We start from the raw sequence: 25038 nt of genomic DNA on the forward strand, positions 1-25038 counted from the left end.
TCTACTGCAAGTCTCCAACAATCTAATGATGATGATGTAATAAAATGAGAAAAATATCAGACCTATTTCTCTCCTAAAGTGAGAATTCTACTATTTAATTTAGTTAAGTTGTAATAAGTAAAATTTGGGGTGCCAATAGAATTATTCTCAATAATTGATGGTATACTATACTATATCCCCCCACCCCCCACTTAAAAAAAGTCAAAAGCTGTTGCTGCTGCTCTCTTTCTTTCTTCTTCTTAAACATCATCAGTTGCAACTTGCTATCTGTTCGAGAGATTCCTTAAAAAGATACATAATGATGAAAATGGCAGAATCTGCTGCATCTGCTTTCCTAAAACCTGTATTTGAGCTACTTGGCTCAAAAATTGTAAAAGAGTTTGAATTGGTATGGGGTGTTAAGGAGGAGTTGGACAAACTCTCGAGTTACTTGTTAGTAATTCAATCCGTTCTTCAGGATGCTGAGGAAAAGCAAATCCAGTCGAACCAGAACCAGGTGAGAGATTGGATGAGAAAGCTTAAAGATGTCGCTTGGGATGCCGAAGACGTCTTGGACGAGTTTGCAACCGAAGCTTTACGATCTAAATTATTGGAGGAAGATGAAAATGAAACTAGTAAGTGGAAGCAGGTATGCAATTCCTTCTTTTCATGTTTGGGTTTAAAATCACTTTATGAAGATGAAAATCAAACTAGTAAGTGGAAGCAGGTATGCAATTTCTTCTTTTCATGTTCGGGTTTAAAGTTACTTTATGAACATGAAAATCCTTTGGCTTTTAAATCACTTCAATTTCGAGGTGAGATAAGTCATAAGATAAAGGACATCAATGAGAAATTAGAAAGGATTGCAAAAGAAAATAATGATCTTCATCCTCGTGATGGAGGCTCGCAGCTACCAGAAGTGATCAGGAAGAAACCGGAAACCATCTCCTTGGTACATGAATCAGATGTTCTCGGTAGAGAAAAAGATACGGAGAAGTTAATAAATCTGTTGGTATCTGATGGGTCTGTTTCAAAGGAGCTCTCTGTTATTCCCATAGTCGGTATGGGTGGAGTCGGTAAGACAACCCTTGCTCAGCTTATTTACAACGACGAAAGCGTTAAGAAGCATTTCAAATTACGAGGATGGGTTTGTGTGTCCGATGATTTTGATTTGAAAAGACTGTCAAAGGCAATCATAGAGAATATTTCCAAGAAATCATCTAATTATGAGGAATTGACCTCACTTACTGAAAAAATTCAGAAAATAGTGAGTGGGAAGAAATTTCTTCTCGTATTAGATGATGTATGGAACGAAGATCGCAACCACTGGGAAATCCTAAAAGCTCCCTTGCGATGTGGAGCAAAGGGGAGTAAAATTATTGTCACTACAAGAAGTGAAAAAGTTTCTCAGATCATGGGCACTATTCCTCATTATTCCTTGAAACTTTTGTCAGATGAAGATTGTTGGTTATTGCTGGGAAAATGGGCATTTCCAACTGAGGGTACCTGGGATGAACATCAAGATTTGGTGGCGGTTGGCAAGGAAATTGCTAAAAAGTGCGGGGGTTTGCCTTTAGCTGTCAAGACACTCGGAGGACTCTTGCAAGGGACAGAAGAAGAAACGAAATGGAATGACATTTTGAGGAGTGAAATATGGAAATTACCACAAGGAGGAAAATATGATATCTTACCTGCTCTGAGATTGAGTTATCATCATTTGCCTTCACATCTAAAGCAATGCTTCCTGTATTGTAGCATATTTCCCAAGGATTATGTATTTGACAAGGAGAACTTAGTCAAATTGTGGATGGCAGAAGGTTTTATTACATCCGAGGTGGGGCAAAGGGCAATGGAAGATGTGGGTAGTGATTACTTTGATGATTTGTTATGGAGGTCATTCTTCCAGTATGCAAATAAAACTTGGCATGGCAGATGGAGGTACAAGATGCATGATCTGATTCATGATCTAGCAGAGTCACTTTCGGAAGGTGAATGTTTTAGAAAGGAGAATGACAAATTAAATCATTTTTCTGAAAAGGCTCGGTATTCTTCATGCATCACTCATAAAGAAAATGATCCAACAATCTTTGAGCCGTATCTTCAATGCAAAAGGCTACACACTCTACTACTACTAAAATCCCGGAGAGCTAAAACTATAAGTTTCCCCGCTAATCTATTCCAGCAAATGAAATTCCTCCGTGTGTTGGATTTGAAATATGCACTAATCACAGAGTTGCCTGATTCAATTGGCAATTTGAAACACTTACGATACCTTGGTCTCTCTAATACCATGGTACAAAGATTACCTGAATCAGTGAGCAGCCTTCGTAATCTACAGATATTAGATCTTAGTAACTGTTATGAATTGGTTGAGTTACCAAAGGACACAAGAAACTTGATTAACCTAAGGCATCTTATCTTCGAGGAGCACTGTATGATTAGTTCGACACCAAAGGGAATTGGGGGATTAACATGTCTACAAACACTGTCAAGTTTCATTGTTGGTAAAGAGAATGGGCATGAGATAGGACAGTTGATGAAATTGATTAACCTCAGAGGTCAATTGCGGATTTCAGGGCTTAAAAATGTGGTCAATGCGAAAGAGGCCATATTGAAGAATAAAGAATACATTAAGGAACTGTATCTTTCATGGCGGAGTCCGTGGCAGCTTGGTGGTGATGATGATGCTATGGAGCCAAGTGTTGCGGAAGAAGTACTTGAAAGGCTCCAACCTCACCATAATCTCAGAATCCTAAGAATCAATGATTACAATGGTGAAAGATTTCCGGGCTGGATAGGGGATCCTTCATTCTCCAAACTGGTGGATGTTACTTTATTCTCTTGTACATCATGCCAAACCCTCCCTCCTCTCTGGCAACTACCTTCCCTCGGGAAACTAAATCTAAAAGGTGGTGGTTTTACTGTTGATGGCATCATGGTTACTAAGGTTGTTTTTCCATCATTGGAAGAACTTTCTATCCATTCATTACCAAATTTAGTAGAATGGAGAGGTGGCATTGAAGAAGAAGAAGAAAATTGTTTCCCGTGCCTTGGTGAACTTAAAATTCGTCACTGTGAGAGTTTGATTGCTCTTCCAAGATTTTTAACATCTGTTCGTAAGTTATGGTTGATAGACTGCAATGAGAGGATATTAAGCTCTCTGTCTTACTTCACCTCTCTCTCCTCCTTGAAAATTAACTCTGTTAAAAATCTAAAGGTAATACCCAGTGGGTCTTTCAAGAACCTAAAAGCACTCAAAGATCTTAGTATTTTTTGCTGTGAAGAGTTGGTATCATTGGTAGAGGATGATCAAGAAGACTACAAATACCTAGTATCTCTTCAACGAATGTCTATTTCGGAACTTCCTAAACTCACATTCTTGCCAGATGGATTGAAAAACCTCATCTCCCTTAAAGAATTGGATATCAGATATTGTGAAAGACTCGCGACCTTGCCAAAAGAGGGACTGCCCACCACGCTTCAAGATCTCTACATTCGCAACTGTCCATTGCTAGCAGAACAATGTAAAAAGGAGAGTGGCGAATATTGGCCCAACATATCATACATCCCTAACTTAGACACGGTATGCTATTTTTTTTTTTAATACACTAAAATACCCTAAACACCCCTTAATTATCTATGCGCATTAACGGACAATAGGGTCAAAATCATTATTTTACCTTATAACCTTTAATTCTATTCTTTTTCTTTTTTTTTTTTTTAAAAAGACACTTAATTTCCAAAATCACTTTTTCTCGAATTTACAAATAGTTTGTAACCTTTATTATCCCTGTGAATAGATTTTGTAACTTGCCAAACTCAGCTCCAAACTCAATGGAACCAACTTGTCGATTCATAATGAAAATGACCCGAGCTAGGTTACAAACTTAACCAAGTTATTCGACTAGCATTATATTATTAAGGAAAACAAAAAATAAATATTTTATTGATTTTAAGATATTAAGAAATATTTTTTAGATATTATAATTTAATATATTTTTTACTTGATTTGGTGGATGTTCGGGTCAAATCAGAGTTTTAAGATTGTGGTTCAAACCATTCTTTTTGGAACCATATTTTTCTTTCTTCATTACTCCTAGATAAACTTGTGGAGATAACGAAAAACCAGATCTGAACTTTTTCGCAATAATTTTGATTTTTGATTTATTTATTTTTTTAATTAAGTTATAACACTTTACATTCTTCAACTTTTCAAGTTCTAAATTCTAACTTTTGATTTATACCAAGAATGGCTACACTCATGAGTTGCTTGTATCATTAATCTTTTAATTTTTCTAGTCAAATCATATGTCATTAGCTACACTGGAAGCCATGGTTTAAAATATCGAAATGTATCGGTCGATATGTATCGATATCAGCCAAGACCTATACGAAACATTGACAATGGAAGAATGAATTTTCTGGGAATGTATTGATTTGTATCAAATGTATCGGCCGATATCATATTGGTTATTTCTTTAACTTCACATTCAATCGATACAATATTTTAAACATTTCTGAAAGCTAATAATTTTCTTTTTCAGAAATTTATTGGATATTCATGATATACATTGATGTTTTCTTCAAGTGTTGGTGCAAGTGGTTCTCAACAGGTATGGTTGAAAATACAGATTTGACATAGTGTGAAGTTGTAACCTTAGTTTTGAAACTTGTTGAGTTGACTAGAGTCGGCTCGATCAATGAGATTTCAAGGTGACACGGAGGGGGGGGGGGGTACACTCAAGTTCTCCGTGTCAACTTGTCTGAGTCAAGTTGCTTGTCATCAACTTGACTCGATGAACATCCAAGTCAAGTTTTAAAACTATGGCTATAACAACCAATGTTTTCAATGCTATATTGGACAAAAAAAAATTTGTATTGGTTGGGCAACTGTGGCATCCGAGTTCAATTTTTGTCGATCAATTCATATTTATTAGAAATTGAAAATGATTGTGCAAATTTTAATCACTAAATTTTATCTTCATGTAAGCACCTAAAATATGACATTAGATATATATTATTGAGGTTTGATTATTAAAGGATCATTCATTGATGAAATCATATTTTCTTTTCCAAATTCTTATTTGGAAAAGAGAATTTAGAATTTTATAAATTTAAAATGATTCACTTGGACCAGTGGTTGAACAAATCAACAGTTCTTTAAAAAATTATGGTTCTATTTGAACCAGACCGACTTCATTGAAGTTGATCCATTTGTTCAAACCAGTTCATAAAACACTAAGAACTAATTTTGGAAACAACTTGAGATCTAAATTGGATAGTTCTACCATCGAGTCAAAATTACCCATTAAATCTAAATATGATAGATGATTCATAAGTAGGTTATGAGGTTCTCAATTGTTATAATTTTGGTAATTAATTGATTACCTTTGAATTCTACAGGTTGTCATCTGAAGGGACTCTTCAAGAAGTACAAATGCGTAGAACTTCGGACTTCAAATCTGAGTATGGGAGCTGTTAATGTTCTTATTAGTTTTTTTGTTATTTTATTTTGATGAGATCTAGAGGTTGGATAAAAATTAATTAACAACATTTATGGTACTAGTGTGGTACTGGTCTTAATTTATAGGTTGTTATGTATGAGAAGTGTTTGGAGTATACCAACATGAATTACATTTGTTTAATGTTTTGGATTTCTTTGATGATTATGTTTTGTGTTCCTTATAAATTGAACAATTCAAAGTTATCACTACAAGTAAATGAATTTTTAGCGACACTTTAGTTATTCTGTGTTGAAAAGTAAGTCATCATACTTTTGTTGTAGATTGTAATGTGGTGGTAGTGTCGGGTTTGTAGCTAACAAGCTAGAGGGTTCAGGTTGGTATCACCACTTTGTACCAAAATCGGAAATAAGGGTTGGTCATGTTGAAAGAGATTCTCTTGTACCCTGTGCTTTAGTTTTGCTCTGTTGTGTTCCTATGTTATTTTGGTTATGTTATTGTGATCCTCAATATTGTTTTTGATGGATAAATTCTAGTTATCATATTGTTTTTGATGGATAAATTCTAGTTATCTTGTCTAACACAAAAAATGTCATAGACAATAAACACAATGCATATTTTATCTCTGCATTTTTTTTTCTTTTTTGTTTGTTTGTGATGCTTTTTCAATATTGCTTATTTTATTTTTTATTTGAAAACAGTAAATTAGGATACTCTATTATCATCATCATTCATGCCTTGCACCAAAACAGTAAATTAGTTTACTGTATTTGTTTTTCTTTTTCTTTTTCTTTTATAAGGGCTGTATTATTGCTTTTGTTAAAGCTATTTTATGATAATGTAGTTAATTAGTTTATCTGAAATAAAACACAAAGGACATTTTTAGGTGGTTTCCTTAGTCAAAATGTAACATTTGAACTCTGACATTCTCTTACCAAGGGTCCTTGAGCTCAAATGGATCAGCACATCACTAACACTCTCCGTACTAACATATTTTATCTGAAATAAAACATAAGGGTCATTTTAAGGGGACTATTGTTAAGCATTCTGGCTACACCCCTTTGCAATGTAAGAAATGGCTTGACATTCCAAAGCACTCGAAAGACACACTATGGCAAAAGATCCAGGTAAATATAAATTAATATGTTTGTCATTTTTCTAATAATATCATGTTTTTACATATTTTTTAAATTGTGTATTTTTGCATAATAAGGTCGAAATTGATGATTCAAAGAAGAGGTAGGTGATGCAACATATGTCGACGAGGTTCAGAGATTAAAAGAATGACATGGAGAAGATTTACCAAAAATATGAGACAGATGGGACCAGAGCGGCATGGTAGAGTACGTACCTATGGCCTAGGCCCGATGCTGAGTTCGGTCTTTACATCTACTTTTAGCTCATCTCGTAGTGGTACTTATGTTGAGATGTAGTGCCAGTTGAATGAGATGCAAAACACGCTAGTAGAACGTGGTCGACAACATGAGGAGATGATTGTTGAGTTGCAAAACACGCAAGTGGAACGCGATTGACAACATTAGAGGATTATTGAGCTACAAATGCACATGGAGATGCAACTGTAGATGCATATACAAATGCAAAGAGAGAGCCTTAGCCAGGTGCAGGTGAAGAGTCAAGTCCAAGAGCATATAACCCTATACTTCTGCATCATGTTTCTTAATGGTCATCCTCCCAATCAAGGACCTTGAAAGTCATCTAGATACCTTTAATTTCTCCACTTTAGACTTTTTTACCTACTCATCATTTAACTAATAATTGTTTTTTTTTTTTTTTTGGTTACTAACCCCTTTTTAACTCCGCCAATGTAAAATTAAATATTTTACATTGCCGGTCCCAAGCCCGGATAAAGGAGGAAGGAAAAGATAAGGTACTGTTTATTTTTAAATAAGGTAATTTTATCGTTCATATAAGTTACTGTGCATGCATGATTCTTATGGTTAAAATAAATATAAGCATATTGTAGTAGATTTGATTGCAAATTAAGAGAAATTTAATCTTTGTTTGGGCTTGTTTATGGATTTTATTTTGCTTAATTTGATTTCTAATAAATGGGTATAAGCATAAGTTAGATCTGCTCATTTTTTACTCCCCTTTCCATAATCAAGCGGAATGGTCGATGGAGACAGAAGAATGAGCCTTGTTCTTGCTGTGTGTTGGTATTTATCTGATTACCTTGTCACCAATGGCAACAAAGGGGTGGTGAGTATTTTATTCACTGCTCATCATCATGAATCATGGGGATGGTACCATTGTCTTTGTTTGGTGATTCATATATCAAGGCGTGCTTATCTCAAATTATTTTTGGAACATGGGTATCTCTAATTATTGAGTTTAATCCCACGTCGGATACAAATTGCCTTGTCTCTCTCCTTATAAGCTCCTAGGCCTCTCTACTCATTGTCAATTGGTTTAGAACGGGCCTTTTTTCCTCCTTGTCACCCAGTTCATATCTCTACGTGTTTTGGCCCATGTCTGGCCGACATGTGCGGGGGAGTGTTGAGTTTAGTTTCACATCGAACACAAATTGCCTTGTCTCTCTCCTTATAAGCTCTCGGGCCTCTCCACTCATTGCCAATTGGGTTTGAGATGGATCCTTAAATTTATCATTTATAATCAATGAAATCGTCGATAAATTACCAGAGAGATTGTTGATAATGCAAAATCGTTGCTCTTTTATCAACAAATTCGTAGATTATAAAAATGACGAATTCAGTGTAAAAGCATGTTTTGGGAATTAAAATGAACAATGTATCGAAATAGGAATTTCATTATATTCAACGCACGAAAGGGAGATTCACCCAATTTCAAAATGATTGGTGTGTTCTAAGTAAAAGTTGGTGCGCCTATGGAAATAACCTCCCATCTAACCAAAGCAGGTTTGCTATGAATCCTACATGTCTCCAAGGGATCCATTTCATTTGGGGTATATAAAAATAAGTCCCTATGTTGTTTTTTTATATTTTATTTTATCGATAAGCCCGTTTTTAATGAGTGTTGGTGGGTTTTGAAGCTAGGTCTCTAGTATCATCGCCCAAGACTTAACCAACTAAGCTTGTTGGCACCTGCAAAATTTAGTAAATTATGATCAATCCGACCTATCAAATTTGAACCATAGATATTAAGTAATATTTTATTCTTACGTCTTTGTCATCATGTTAAACCCTTATTCCCTCTCTCTTTTCTCCTACTTAAATCTTCTATATCTCCTCTTTCTTGTCATCAACAACAACAATAATATTAATGTAATTTTATTTAATCTACCTATATTATTTGTTGACTGTGTTGGGAATGATGAATTTATAAATTCATCAAAGCTTCTAATGCATTCATTATTCGTGTTTCCATTTTTCACTCATTGGATCGTATGTGTGCACCATACTAATACATACATTTTGTCCCATCTAAATCTACTTTACAAACAATGGAAACAATAATTGATGGATAGAATGAGAATACCATTTAAAAAAAAAAAAAAACATTTAAGAACTCTCAAAATGACATTAATAAGATATTAAAAAAAATGCCATTTTAATCAAAGATAAAGACATAATACATTGATTTCAAATCATAAAAGACGTGTGTGGAGAATCTGTTATCTGTGAAATTGACTGAAATGATAACAATCTTTCAAATCTAACCCCAATTTAAATATGCGATTAATGCCATAGGTGGTGAGTTCCATACCCAGTATGACCAGTAATTCCTTGGGAGCCACCTACGAGGGTACACCCTTTCCTGGTGCATGTAATGTGTGGGCGTTGCACATTTCCCAGGACTAATCCCTGGATAATGATCTATGGACTGGGAAAAGCCCAAATACAGGTCCGATCCTCTGTCCACTGGGAAATCTGGTAGGAAAAAAAAAAGGAGAAGAGGAAAGTTGTAACAATTGCACATTTCAATAATAACTCTTATAATACATTTTAAAAATAAAACATAAATTGAGAGAGCTTCTACGGCCACGCTAACTTTTACTAAGAGCACCCTAAGATGTGTGTTAATTACCAATAATTTCATATGAATTGGAGTGCTCTTAACAAAAGTTGGTGTGGCAATAGAATATCTTTAAACTAATCATAATAAATAATCAATAGAGGGTGTGAAGGGATAAGAAGAGCAGTCAATTCCCAATTAATGTGCTAAACTTAACTTTGTCTTTCCTTGGGTACAACTGATCGGTTGTAAATCTTGCCAAATAAATGCAGAGATTAAGATGTGAACTAAGACTTTGGGCTAGTCGAATTCGTTCCACAGGGACAACTTGGATTCAAATGTTCAACCGGTTAAAATAAAAAACAAAGTTAGTAACAGATTAGTTTTAAAATAGAATTGATTTGTTGCATAAATGAAATGAAAATTACTTGAAATTGAAATTAAAAACAGAAAATAAAGATTTAAGATATAAGAAAGGAGCTTAGAGATTTCAAGATTACCATTGCAAGTTACCCAAAAATGCTAATTAATTCTAAAACATGACTCAATCCACGTAGCAAGTCATTGCTCATGGATCGGAAGATGATTCGGTGTACCCATTGATTGGAACCCAAAAGTCTTCATGAAGGTCTCTTGTTTATGTAAGATTATCCGATTTATGCTTCCATTCATCACAGAGCATGAATGTTCTTGAGCTTATCTAAGTAACACTCATCAAAGCTTGAAATGGAAGTCTAAATTGGAAGATCTTATCATGTAGAGATTCATAAAATTAGCATATAAAACAGAAATAATGAATTAAAATAGCATTAATAGAGTGAACTTGCTCCGGCATTCTTGACTTCTCTAATGAGAATCTAGCCGATCATCGCAAGGATCATATTGCAACAATACTAAAAACAAGAAGATGATAGATGGAAAGAAAATGTAAAATAGAAATGCAACTTAATTCCTTTCTTGATGATCTCCCAAAAGAGTTACAATAGAGTCAATGGCTTACTCTTGATGTTCTCACTACACTCAAAAGCTCACCCAAAGGAAAAATTACAGAGAATTAAAAGAAAGAAAAATAAAAAATTATGGAAGAAGAGAATGAGAAAAGAGCCCCTTTCTCTAAAATCAACCTCCCAATTTATAATGTTCGTATTCGAGTAATCGGGGTGGTTTAGCGGATAATTCGATTCAAATGCCCCAATCAGTTACAACCACTGAAGCTTCTGTAAAAATCTCGAAGATAAATTCCTCGAAATGACCGTGACGCGGTCTTGGCTAACCGCGGCGCGGTGACGTGGCACCCAAAATCCTCGAGATTTTGCCAGATGCTTCATTTTTGCTCACATGTTGTAACAGTAATTGTTACTTCTTTTGTTGGTTTCCGAATGTGCCCTTTTTACCTAAAATTAGTAACAAACTATTGTTAGCCACATTAATTTAGGATTTAATGAAATTTAGTATTATTTTAAGGGAAGTAGTACTAAAACTTGTGATAATCTTGGTAAAATTACGGTCCCAAAATGAAATTATTGGGACCTTATCAACAACATTGACCAATTGCATTCATTTATGAAAGAATAATGCTGAAGTGACCTCACATCACACCTTGACATGAAAGCGCATGGGAACCATAGAAATTTACAATTATTTTTCTTAAATATGCGTTTCAAAAATTTATATACATAAAATTATAAGCAAATAAAGGGAGAAGAAAAATAATAAGATTAACTTAAATAATTATTTTATTATTAATAGTCGTAATTGTCAAGGAAAAAAAAAATTTAAGTTGTAATATAATCATTGTATGACAATGTATAATTACACTTAAAACAAAACATTACTAACAAAGTAATTATTTATCTAATGAAAATAATCACTCATTAATTTTGATATACAGATAAATAAAAACATGCATATTCAAATATGAATTATGAGTATGAAAGAAGTCAAGATAAGAAATATTTTTAAATTATAATCATATTAAGTTCAGGTTCAGACAAATCGCGTTGACCCATACCAATGCTTATTTTCATTCCGATTTGAGTCGAGCCTTTTTTTTTTTTTTTTTTTCCTGTTACTCGAACCCAAGCTAATTATGTCTAGATCTGACCCAAGGTCGGGTTCAACCTAGTTCTTTAAAAAAAAATTGGTTCTATTTGAACCAGACCGACTTCATTGAAGTTGACCCATTTGTTCAAACATGTTCATAAAACTCTAAGAACTAATTTTGGAAACAAGTTGAGTTCTAAATTGGATAGTTATACCATCGAGTCAAAATTACCCATTAAATCTAATATGATAGATGACTCATAACTAGGTTATGAGGTTCGCAATTCTTATAATTTTGGTAATTAATTGATTCCCTTTGAATTCTACAGGGTGTCATCTAAAGGGACTCTTCAAGAAGTACAAATGCGTAGAACTTCTGATTTCAAATCTCTGTGTATGGGAGCTGCAAATGTTCTTATTAGTTTTTTTTTTTGTTTTTTTATTATTATGATGAGATCTAGAGGTTGGATAAAAATTAATTAAGAACATTTATGGTACTAGTGGTACTTTATAGGTTGTTATGTATGAGTAGTGTTTAGAGTAAACCAACATGAATTACATTTGTTTAATGTTTTGTATTTCTTTAATGATTATGTTTTGTGTTCCTTATAAATTGAACAACTCAAAGTTATGGATGGTACCACTGTTTTTGTTTGGTGATTCATATATCAAGAGGGCTATCTCAAATTATTTTTGGAAGGTGGGTATCTCTAATATTTATCAAAACTTGGTGGTGTATCTCTAAATTATCATATTTCTTTTTTGCTCAATGGGGTTCAATAAATAAAAGTTAGGGTGCTAATATAAAGTGAGAAAATTTGAGCAACTCCTCTTTGCTAAGGCTGCAAGGGTAAACCCAGGCTCAACCCAAGTAGTAGAAATCTCAAGCCGAGCTCAACTCAACCCAACTATCACGCCAGAGTTCATTAACCCAAGCTCAACCCGAGTTAGAGCTTCTAAAATCGGGTTGGGCGGGTTGAGTTTGTTCAAGAACCTTAGATTCATTTTGATCAACAAATAAATTGTATATATTAAACAAGAAATACAATATAACTTAAAAAATAAAATCATTAGTAAATAAAATTGCATACAACTTCCAAATCCATCATTGAAAAAATATTTATGCTCATTTTAATAATATCAAATTGTTCACAATCCATAATAAAAATTTTAAAAAAGATCTCGATGATGCTTCCGTTCACTCAATCTTTAATATCAATATCATTAATAAAATGACTCTTCATCTTCAAGAAATCTATGCATATTATATATAAACAAAAATATCAATGGATTTAAATAGACAGAAAAGTATTTAAAAAAAAAATCTTTAGTTACTTCAATATATATATATATGATGAAATAATTAAAAGAATAACTCTAGAAATAAATAAAAATATGTAATTAATATGAAAATATTATATATTAATATATAGAATTGGGTTCGGGTTGCTAGAACCTTCAACCCTAGCTCAACCCAAAATTGAGGTCAAGTTGAAATATTACAACCCAAGTATATACATATAAGGAGGCGTTCGGAGGCATTGGTTTTATCAGTCGTTTTAACAAAAGAAGCTCGACCATCGTATATACAGCGATTGGATGGTCGAGATTGCTGATTGTTTAAGTTAGGATTTATGGGCTTTTTACAACGCCATCCCTAGGTTTTACATTATTTAGTGCCACCTCCCTGGCACAATTAAAAAACCCGAAAGCTGTTATCTGCGTTTAAGTTAAGAACAAGAGTTCTCCTTTACTCTCTCCTTCTCTCTCACTCGAGCACCACCTCTTTGAAACCCTCTCTCTCTCTCTCTCTCTCTCTCGCTTTGCTGAAACCCTCGAACCTCACTCTCTCTCATTGAAACCCTCGAGCACGAACGGCTGCTATATACTCGCTCTCTCTCTCATTCTCGCTGCAACTCCATCGACGAAGCACGAACACGAACGACTCCTACTAAGTTACACTCTCTCTCGCTCTCGCTGCAACTTCATCTCACGAACACAAACGAACTCTCTTCATTGTTTGGGACTCCGGACTCCATAGTCCATACTATAGGTATCATCTGTTTCAACCGTTCGTTTGATGAATTGATTCAAGCCACGTTTGAGGCTAATTTTTTCCCCTATTTATATCTCTCGCATCGTCTTCAGATACCCAGTGTTTTAGCACTCTTTCTTTCTCTCTCTCTCTCTCTCTCTGTTTGAAAGAGGAAATAACATCATATCATGGGTAGAGGGAAAGTAGAGCTTAAGAGAATCGAGAACACAACAAACAGGCAGGTGAAGGAGAGAGTGAAGGAGAACTCTCTGTTATTAACAGCAATCTGTTATTTAATTGTGTCAGGGAGGTGGCACTAAATACTGTAAAATAGAGGGATGGATTTGTAAAAAGCCTATAAATCTATAACTTAAACGCAGATAACAGCGGGCTGTTTTTTAATTGTGCCCGGGAGGTGGCACTAAATGCTATAAAATATAGGGATGGCGCTGTAAAAAACTTATAAATCCATAACTTAAATGCAAATGCAATCTCGACCATCCAATCGCAGTATATCCAACGGTCGAGCTTCTTTTGTTAAAACGATTGATAAAACAGATGCCTCCAAACGCCTCCCATATATATATGGGAAATGTTCAGCAACAAACATTTTGGCAAAATATTTTTCAAAACATGGGTTAGAGCTTTTGGAATGGGATGATTTTTGGTGAGGATGATCTCTACAGTGAGGAGATCATCATCACCAAAAATCAGCCCATTCCAAAACTTCTAACCCTATCAAAAATGATTTACAAAAAATGGACGGTCCACGATTTTTCAACGTGTAAACTGGGGTTAGAAGTTTTGGAATGGGCTGATTTTTGGTGAAGATGATCTCTTCACCGTAGAGATCATCCTCACCAAAAATCAGCCCGTTCCAAAACCTCTAACCCATGTTTTAAAAAATGTTTTGCCAAAATATTTGTTACTGAACGGGACCCATATTGGGAAATGTTCAGCAACAAACATTTTGACAAACATTTTGGCAAAACATTTTTCAAAATATGGGTTAGAGGTTTTGAAATTGGCTGATTTTTAGTGAGGATGATCTCTATGATGAGGAGATCATCATCACCAAAAATCAGCCCATTCCAAAACTTCTAACCCCATCAAAAATGGTTTACAAAAAATGGACGGTCCACGATTTTTCAACTTGTAAACATGGGGCTAGAAGTTTTGGAATGGGCTGATTTTTGGTGAGGATGATCTCCTCACCATAGAGATCATCCTCACCAAAAATCAGCCCATTCCAAAACCTCTAACCCATGTTTTGAAAAATGTTTTGCCAAAATGTTTGTTGCTGAACGAGACCCATATAAATTCAACTAATCTTCTACATAACTAATCCCAGGCTCCTCCATCAATCAAGTGGGCCAGCCCGCCCAAGTTGCAGCCCAATCCTTCACTCACCCCCTTGGCTACTACGTGGGTTGCAAAGGGGACGATTTCTTGGGATATCATGGGTTTCCAACTTAATCACTCAGTCTCTTATTTGAATTTTCATTTAAAAATTTGTATTTTTAAAAATGGGAAAATTCATTGAACTTTTTGGCAAAAAGACCTCAACTAACATGATGTGAAAATTTGAGAATAATTTTGGTATGTTATTCAAAATCTAGTAACGAATTTGGGGGAAAAATTCCATAGATATTATCGTCATTTATCTTTTTATTGAAAAAGTTCATTATTTAAATGGAGATAGTAAGAGTAGCTACGTAAGCACTTGAACTAATAAAATATGTGACTTAGAAATTTGATTGGAAGAACAAGGTTTGCTCAACTGACTCCAAATTTTTGGCTTAAGTGAAATTTTGAAAGACTTAGAATAATGCATATACTATGCAAATATTTCATAAATTAATGCATTTGCCTACTTGACATTAGTTTTTTTTTTTTGGCTAGCATTAATTTGAAGTTGGAAATTAACCCTATTTGGTTTTTTTTAGAAAAAATGTTGCTTGTGTTTTATTTGAAAGAAGTTGAACATAGTTACCTAAAAGGGCTCGGCTCATGGTTTTAAATTTTGGTCTATTGAGATGACTCGAATGATATCTCATATAATACGAAAGTTTTTTTTTTCTTTTAAATATCTGAATCAAACATATTGAAGAAAAAGAAAAATGGGGATATTGTTCACATCTCATCTCTCATTCATGAAGGATATCAAGATGACTCAAGTAAGTCCTTACGGTCTCAAACATTTTTTATATGTTCTAAGCTTAAGTACATGTATGTATTATACTTTTAGAACTCATGGAATAGACTCGAAACTTGGCTGACTTGACATGACTAGATTTTGAGGTGACTTTGCCCAAAACGTGATAAAACCAACTTTCCAAGTCAACTTGTTTGAGTCAACCTGACAATGCAAAAAAGTTGTGTGAGAAGCTCGATTGATCTATTCTCGAGTTATCATCTATGTATAATATTTTTGATAAAGTAAAAAAGATAATAATTTTTTATTTTTTTATTATAAATTTAATATATTTTTAATTTCACCTTGACTCAATTCTGTGTACATCCGAGCATGGGCAAAGCCAGGACTTTCGGGGGGGAGGAAGGTTGAAGAATGTGAAGATGATTGGTTTTTTGTTAGAGACTGAACAAAGGGGGGAAGGTTGAAGAATGTGAAGATGATTGGTTTTTTGTTAGAGACTGAAGAAATTGACTTTCAAGTCATTTTCCATTAGTCTATGATAAATGACCCAAGTTAAGGCAATGCCACTTGTTTAAAAAAGAGAGATTTTATTGCCACACCAACTTTTTCTGATGCCACTCCTAGTCATATGTAAATCACCAAAGAATTTACACAGAGCTTGATGTGGCAACAGAAGCTCTCTTAAACAATAGGGTATTCAAATATTTATCAATTTGATAGAGGGGTTTCTATACCACTCAAAAACAATTGAGAGCGAGGGAAAAAAGGTCTTAGTAGGTATGTCAACCATTTTTTTTCTATTTTGGAACTAAGGTATTTGGGCCTCTTAAAGCACCCAACTGATACTCAGGGCACATGCAATGTGAAACACCTACAACACCTTCCTCAATCTTCTACAACTCTACGAAGATTGCCTAAATCAATGAGCAACCTTTTATAACTTGCAGACATTAGACTTTCATAAATGTTACTAGTTAGATGAGTTGCCCAAAGGCTCATGAAACTTAATTAATTTACACCATCTTGCTTTTTGGACTACAAGCATTTGTTCAGTATCATAGGAAATAGAGGGGTTAACATGTCTATGAACATTGTCAATGTTCATTGTAGGTAAAGAGAGAGAACGTGAGATAGGAAAACTAAAGAGATTGATCAACCTTAGAGATGAATTGCATATTTTAGAGCTCCAAAATGCAGTGAATTTGAAAGAAGAAGTACATGGGATGGAGGTGATGATCATAGTCACGATGACAAAAGCAAGTTTTGTAAATGAAGTACTTAGAAGGCACCAATTTCACCCTAGTCTCACAATGGTAAATATCAAGGGCTACAATGGTGAAAGATTTCTGAAATGGACAGGGGATTCATCATTCTCCAAATTAAAATAAATATTATATGTAAAATATTGCATCCTATCAATGCATATCTATTTTTTTTTCTTCTTTAAGTCCTTCATAAGTTTTTTGACCAATGGATTATCGAAATCATTGACCTTTAGTTCTACCCATAAAATGAATCATCGTGTCATTAAAAACAAATAATTCATCTATATTAATGAATTTGCTTATCACTTATAAATAAATAATATAACTTAAATTGCATTCAATCATATCTAACATTACCTGCCAAGTTGGATATCTAAAAATTATTTGTCCATTGCTTTTATTTATATGCATAGTAAATCATCTCATAACAAGACCACAAGAACAACGAGGATGTGCATAATGTGCCATTAAAACTACAAGTACATCCCAATTTATTAAAAAAAAATTATCTCAAAAATATTGCGATGTATAAAAAAATTAAAAAAATATACATCAATGTATCTAAAAATGTCCTATCAATAAGAACAAAAATTATCATCATAAGTTCTATCATAATCAACATACAATGCATTAGTTATTATATTTGTTGTCATCTCTATGATTAGTTAAGCTTGACGATCTATCATTGGGGATCATTATCAGCCTCATCGTATATAATCTCTTCTTCATCCATTATTTCTTCATCCTCAAAATGTCTTAACTCAAATTTGACAATTGCATATTTTCTTATAAAATTGTAAAATATCATCCAAGCCAAAATAATGTCTCGTTGTATGAAAAATTTATAACGAAGCATTTGTTCCAAGATTGTCTATTTTGCATTTTGAACTCCAAAATTTTATTTAATAATGTTTCGGAGTGATGAATGCATATATGCATATAGTTGTACAATTCTTCTTTTGTCCTCAGTCATGACTCTCTACTAAAATCTTGCAAGTAAAATATTGTACTTCGATAAGATACGAGAAATCCATTTATCAAAGGATATCTAGAGTCAATCAAATAGTATTATCTAAAACAAAGATTACAACTAATTAACCTATAAATTTTTCTCTAAAATATTATCATTAATATTTAAATTCTAACTTGCAAGAACACATGAAAATCCTAACTCTGACCAACAAATTGTGTCAAAAAATACACGAGAGTCATTAATTGTTCCCTCTCAACTAGTTATAATGTGTGTAAACATCATATTAAATGAGCAAGAGACCATAATATTTTGTGTTATGCATTTTTGTCATCGAAAATAATTTTGTTCCTTAAATTGGATATGTACATTAATATGCATCTCGTCGATCGAGCCAACACAATCCTTAATAAATTTTTATATTTCAAATATTAATAATTATATATGAAATTATATAACTTATTGAATGAATGGATTATTGATGAATCACCTTGAAATATGGCCAATAACATTGGTTTATTTGAATATGCATTAGGACCTCGATGAGGTTAGGCGGGAATATCAATAAGTCTAATATTTCAAGTATTTCATTAAGTAATAGATGAAAGTACTTGTTAATACTCTCCAATAAATGTCTAGAACTATTTTTCATGACCCAGTGCCTTTCATTATATCCCACCGTATAAAGAAACATGTCAATTTATTTTTGAATTGAATTTTTTTTATATCTATAATAGACCTCTCTCTTCCAACAACTCACATAAATTATAGAAAATATATTATTTCATCCTAAATATATCATTGTATGTTGATCTACCTTAAAAGATTTTGCGTAAATAATCTTCTCTAGAATAGTTAGAATTTCTTTGTGACTTGCTTATCATAAGGATTTTGTAGTTTTGTTGAATTATAATTACGACACCTGATATCATAATATTTGATGTCTTATCGTCCTTCATGATGTTTGTGCTCTTTATTGCATGTTGGTTGGAGTAATAACATTGTCAGTGGACGTACAATCATCCGAATCCATATAGTAGTGACATATAGTCATGTTCATCTATGCAAAATGGCAATAAAGAAACATAAAAGGTAACCGAATGATGAATTCGGGTATTCTACAACTTACCCTCAAACCACTTGATACGGAGCTCATTTGACCGCAACAACAAAATATCTCCCTAAAGTCCTTCTTTGTATTACAGAAAGGGCAAAAAGGGTAAAACTCACCATTAAGGGTAATCTTTGTGGTCCTGTCTACAAGATTTATGTATTACATAATATTATTAGGTAGTGAAAGTGTTGATTTTTTTTTTTTTTCGCATTGGTGCCACTATTCCTTGACTCTAGTGCTTCCACCAATCAATCAGTCCAACATCTCAACCTTTTGACAATAATAATTTTTTATTATTATTAGATCTCATGCTTGATGGAGCAATAAATGTTGGGATATCATCGTCATTGACAGTAGGAGATACATCGACTGATGGGGGATCAAATGGTTGTGACTCAGAATGTTGCCTCAAAAGAAAAAGGAAAAAGAAAAAAGATCCTCATCATCCTCATCGTCCTCAAAGTCTTCCTCAAATGGTCTAGAAGATCCTATGTTAGCCATAGTGGACCTCAAATACTCTTCAATTGCATAAATGTTACTAAAAAGTATGTCCAACTCTTTAACAAGTTGCAGTCCCGAGTGACGCCATTGTGAGTCTTTGGCATTATTCTACAAAGTTGGATATAAAATATGTATAAGTTAAAATAAAAGGCAAAATTTATATTCCCCATTCAACAATTTAATTCCAATAATTACCTCCAACCAAGTGTCCAACCAAGCATCGTTTACCAACATTCCATTATTATTGAGAAGATGGACTATTCAAACTGAATGTGCAACCAATTTTGATGAGTTCAAATGTTCATCATTACTTTTAGGGCTCTAATGTGTTCATTCACTAACTAGAGATTTCATTCTACAATGTCTGTTGTTCTAAAATAATTTTGGTTCAAAGTACAGATTCAAGAGGTCCATTGATTAGCTCAGTATGAACGTGATCGACACTTTCATCTTTTAAAACATATTCTCTTCATGACTCAATTATTAGTGTTGATTCCATTCCTTGAGATGTTTTTTGGTGGGATAACATCAAGGGGTTTTATCTGTTATAGGTGAAAAAATGGTCAATGGCAGTTGTTAGTCAATTCGAGAAGACGCATGGTTGGTTGATTCAGTTTGGGGTAACAAAAAAGTTCTATAGGGGCCTAGTTGATTTGATTTTATTCAGAAATTGTTTCAAATTCCACTCAAGGGGACTTCACTTTTTTTTTTGAAATTTTGATCTTATACTCACTTAGTTACATCTTGTATTAGACTTAGATTGAGATTTTTTTTAGGATATTGTTTTGAACTATTCACCTAGTTACATCTTGTACTAGACTTACATCGAGATTTTTTTTAGGATTTTTTTTTCTTTTTTGGAAGATCATGGTAACCACAGGGTTGTTCACAATAGCATATCAATTGCGACTTAGTGGAATATTGGTTGTGATGCTTACCCTTGAGTTCTTCTCTGGCGGGCAAGCATTACAGGGACTTTATGTTGTAGGGTGCTTTGTCCCACTCAATTTGGTGTCTGAAATAGACTCAAATTTGGCCAAATATTGAAATACAAGCAATGGAAGAATGAGAAACAAGTTTGATCATAAATAAGATTCTATAAGCGAAAAAACACTTATTGAACAAATAGTGAATGTCCGTTTGATATTCTCGACAATAGCAACATTTTAGGGCCTTTTTGTATTTTTCCTAGGATTTTTTGCAACAAAACCTTCCTATTATTCTATAAATAGGGAGGTTCTGCAGAGGTTCAGAGGACTTTTTTCCCTTTTTTGTTTTTCCCTTCTAAAATGAGAGAGTGATAGTGCTTTCAAAGGGTCAAAAACTCTGTCAAATTATAATAAGAACATCAAAAGCATATTGGATCTATCTTTTGTAGGAGTTCTAAGCCTATTTTCTCTATAAGTATCTAGTCTAGTTTATTTTATAGTTCTTCATTTTACTGTAATTTAATGGATTTTAGGTCATGAAATCATTTTTCATCTCCTTTCTTTTCTTTTCTTTTCGCACAAAAACTCCATGGGAGTGATACCATCTTGCCAGTAGAGGAGGGGGGTTTTAATCCACCACCCTTGTGGTAGGAATAATGGAAGAACTGAAATTAATTTCTCTTTCTTTTGATTCTTTCTTTCTTTCCTTTTTCTCCATTGTATGGTAGGTGATAAATTCAAAAAGAAATTTGGGAAAGAAGGATGTGACCAAATGAGGGAGAACAAAACAATGGTTGGAGAGGTGATGAATGTGAGAAAAATCAGAGATGGGTTTTGGAAAATAGGTTTGATAAGTGGTGTTAAGTGGAAGGGAAGGCACATTTTTTTTTTTTTTGGTAATCTAACAATAATGCATGTTAGTCTTTCTTGCTTTGTGTCATTAGTTGCACTATTCACCATCAAGAAATTTATACGTAAGCTTTTCATTTGCTATCTTGTTTTTCTTTATCACATAAGTTCACAGAGGGACTAAACTGATTAGTTGTCCTCCGTCAACTACTTTTCTGATGTATTGGTAGTAGCGTCCAGGGGAGGAAAGAGTAAATCAGTGAAGGACGATGGAGAGTCTTGGAGGAGAAGTTAGACAAATGTAGCCCTTATAGTAATAGGTAGTGTAGACACCACAATTTGAATAGGTCTCACTCGAAAAGGTCCACAAAAATATTTTTTAAGGACAATTATCAAAAAAATACAAAAAAAAAAAAAGTATTTATCAAAACAAATCCAAATTTTAAAATATTTCAAAAAAGATACAAAACCGGTCTTTCAAAGACCGGTTTTTCTCTCTCCTCAAATTTTCTCAACACATTCTCTCTCCTCTAATATTTAAAAAAAAATGAAATTTTTTTTAAAACCGATCTTTCAAAGACCGGTTTTTCTCTCTCATCATTCATTTCTCTCACCATTTCTCTCTCCTCTATTATTTAACAAAAAAAATGATTTTTTTTAAAATTTTTTCTCTCTCTTCATTCATTTCTCTCTCCTTAAAAAAAAAAACGAATTTTTTTTTAAAATTTTTTTCTCTCTCTTCATTCATTTCTCTCACCCCTTTCTCTCTCCTATTATTTAAAAAAAAAATGAATTTTTTTTAAAAAAATTTTCTCTCTTCATTCATTTCTCTCACCCCTTTCTCTCTCCTATTATTTAAAAAAAAATGAATTTTTTTAAAAAAAAATTTCTCTCTCTTCATTCATTTCTCTCACTCCTTTCTCTCTCCTATTATTTTAAAAAAAACGAAAATTTTTTAAAATAGATTTTTCTCTCTCTTCATTCATTTAAAATAGATTTTTTTTAAATAGATTTTTAAACGAAATTCGTTTTTTTTTTAAATAATAGGAGAGAGAAAGGAGTGAGAGAAATGAATGAAGAGAGAGAAAATTTTTTTTAAAAAAAAATCATTTTTTTAAATAATAGGAGAGAGAAAGGGGTGAAAGAAATGAATGAAGAGAGAGAAAAAAATTTTAAAAATAAATTCGTTTTTTTTTAAGGAGAGAGAAAAGAGTGAGAGAAATGAATGAAGAGAGAGAAAAACTTTTTTTAAAAAAATTCGTTTGTTTTTTTAAAATAATAAAAGAGAGAGAAATGGTGAGAGAAATAAATGAAGAGAGATAAAAACCGGTCTTTGAAAGACCGGTTTTAAAAAAAAAATTCATTTTTTTTTAAATATTAGAGGAGAGAGAATGTGTTAAGAAAATTTGAGTAGAGAGAAAAATCGGTCTTTGAAAGACCGGTTTTGGATCTTTTTTAAAATATTTTAAAAATTGGATTTGTTTTGATAAATACTTTTTTTTTTGTATTTTTTTGATAATTATCCCTATTTTTTATTCAAAAATCGTCAAAATGCGTTACAACCGAAATTTTCGAACTTCAACGTTTTTGTTCAAATTAAGGCTCTAAGACCTCCCTAAAAGCCTATCTAAGCCCATTATCTTTCTTAAGCCCCTTCTAGACTCAATTTTCATGTCCCTAACCAATTTCTAGCTTAAATCTCCAACAATTTCTACCTTAACCAGTCCCTTAAGTCAATTTCCCTAACTAATTTCTAACCCAAGCCAAACCAATTGAACCTTAATCCCAATTCCAAAACCAATCTAGAAAAGCCCATTCTCTTTAATACCATGTTTGGATTGGGAGAAGTAGACCGAAGAGAAGCTTATTAAGAGGAGAGAATAGAAACTTAGTGTCTTTCCATTATGTTTGGATGAATAGAAGTGAAATTGGGATGGCTTTGGAATTTTAAAATGTCTTAAGAGAGAGATCTAGTGGTAGAGTTGGAATAATAAAATATTTTAAAAGGGCTTCTCTCCATTTCTATTCAATCTCTCCACTTTTGGTCAGAAAGAAAATTCACATTTTTTCTCCTCTTCTCCCCAATTATTTTCTCTTCTCTCCCAACTTAACAATCGAAACAAGGGAAATGGAGAGAAACTCATTAATTTTCTCTTCTCTTCTCTCCATTTTTCTCAATTCAAACACATCGAACCTCGCAAAATCTAAGCCCATGTGTCCATAACCATGCCCAAGCCTATCTCTATATCACTTAAAATCCAAATCTAATAACCCAATCGGTATCCATTGACTTAGGTCAAGGTCCAACAAAGCTCAAAAACCCATTCCCACCAAATAAACACATGTCACCACCATATTCAATTTTTCAAATCTATCCTACCAAACCTCATCATTAAAAGCTACACACCTCATTCCCCTACCAATCCCATGTCATAATCTAATTTCATGATTTTTTCCAAAAACTTTTCACAAGCCACCTCCATAGTTTATATCACACCACTCCTTATCCTTAATCAACTCACCTCACCCACCAAAAGGTAATACATGCTTATTTTTTTGACATATGTAACCACTACATTCGTCTTCCCAAAATCAAACCCTCATCTTAATCATTCTTCTAAGTAACCAATATCTTACCGTAGCCTAACCAACACTCAACCAAAATATAGGTTTGAGATCCAATCCATATGGGTCATACCAATAGATATGGGTCTAGGAATGATCAAATCGCTCATTTCCACTTTTATCCTCTATAAACTTCAAATTCCCCCTATTTTCTATCCAAACTTAGAGACGTTCTCCCCAACCTTTAATTTTGGGACCTTTTTTACCCTAAAAGACGTCCCAAAAATCTATATAAACCCATCATCTTTCCACAAAAATCCAATACTTGAATTCTCCTTTTCAAGCCTTTCAACTCTCTCAAATGCTATCAAACCCTCCTTAAAAAACTCTATGCTCTTATAATTTTCCAACTAAAATCCTCTTTACTCTTTTTTAATCCCTTTCTCTCTCTTCCCTATCTTAAAATCAAATCACAAAGAAAAAAAGAATTTAATTAAGGACTTGAAAGAAGAAGTAAAAGGAAAAATGAAGAAGTCAAAGCTTCAAAGTGGGTTAGATTAAAATTTATTTATTTAAAGTATTGTACCTCATCTCTCCTATTTCCTTTTTTAATTTTGGTTTAAAAGGCTTTATTATGCAATGAACACCATCTCCTATTCCCGGTAGATCGGACTTTGGTTCGAACGAAAGTGTAAAGATTGTAACCATTTTCAAAAGAATTTTTTTAAAACCTCCAACACTTTGTGCACCCACCACTAAAATCATTTTGAAACCAAAGGTAATTGGGCCCTCCTCATTCTATGAGAATGGGCTATTAACCATCGAAGTCTATCTTTCAAAATTATGTTCTTAAGGCAAGACATGGATAAGATATCTCTTTCAACGAGGTGATCCTCATGATCTAGGCCAACATCAAATCCCTAATGTTTAAAGGTATAAAACCACCACTTTTCTTTTCTTTTCATTTTTCATGTTTTGAAAGTTATCACATAAGGTAGAGAGAGATGGGTGTTTAAAACCTTCCTTAATCTCGAATCAAAACCCTTACCTAAATCTTAGATAGACTTTGCTTTATCAAATTTCAAGTCACTATAAGGCCCAAAATTAAAATTTTCAAAACTATTATCCAAGTGGCTATTCACACCATTTTCAAAAATGAATGGTGATGACTCCAATAAGGTATAGGTCTTTCGATTCAAAAATTGCATAGCTAC

General features: G+C 33.3%; 1 protein-coding gene across 3 annotated transcripts; it reads left to right on the top strand.

Annotated features, from left to right (window-relative positions):
• Positions 1–206: 206 nt before the first annotated feature.
• On the top strand, positions 207–7511 carry LOC147391922 (putative disease resistance protein RGA4). 3 transcript variants are annotated; one of them, XR_015182767.1, is made up of 4 exons: positions 207–3562; positions 4524–4592; positions 5383–6568; positions 6655–7511. XR_015182767.1 is itself a non-coding variant. In XM_086458332.1 (3 exons), the coding sequence occupies exons 1-2, from the start codon at positions 299–301 to the stop codon at positions 4542–4544; spliced, it is 3285 nt and encodes a 1094-aa protein (XP_086314458.1). In that variant the 5' UTR covers positions 207–298; the 3' UTR covers positions 4545–4592; positions 5383–7511. The 3 variants fall into 3 exon arrangements, 2 of the variants coding, with proteins under 2 accessions (XP_086314458.1, XP_086314459.1); XM_086458332.1 differs by having other exon boundaries at positions 5383–7511; XM_086458333.1 differs by lacking the exon at positions 4524–4592 and having other exon boundaries at positions 5383–7511.
• The last annotated feature ends 17527 nt before the right edge of the window (positions 7512–25038 follow it).

The sequence above is a fragment of the Akebia trifoliata genome, chromosome 11, assembly GCF_017979445.1.
Source record: "Akebia trifoliata isolate Shusen 1 chromosome 11, ASM1797944v1, whole genome shotgun sequence".
NCBI classification, from domain to species: Eukaryota; Viridiplantae; Streptophyta; class Magnoliopsida; order Ranunculales; family Lardizabalaceae; genus Akebia; species Akebia trifoliata.

What these genes read in the sequence shown, in the direction of transcription:
- LOC147391922 (XM_086458332.1), top strand. Translation starts at nt 299, where the DNA reads ATGATGAAAATGGCAGAATCTGCTGCATCTGCTTTCCTAAAACCTGTA. An exon ending in ACATCCCTAACTTAGACACG is followed by an intron (nt 3,563 to 4,523) that starts GTATGCTATTTT and finishes TTTCTTTTTCAG; the next exon opens with AAATTTATTGGATATTCATG.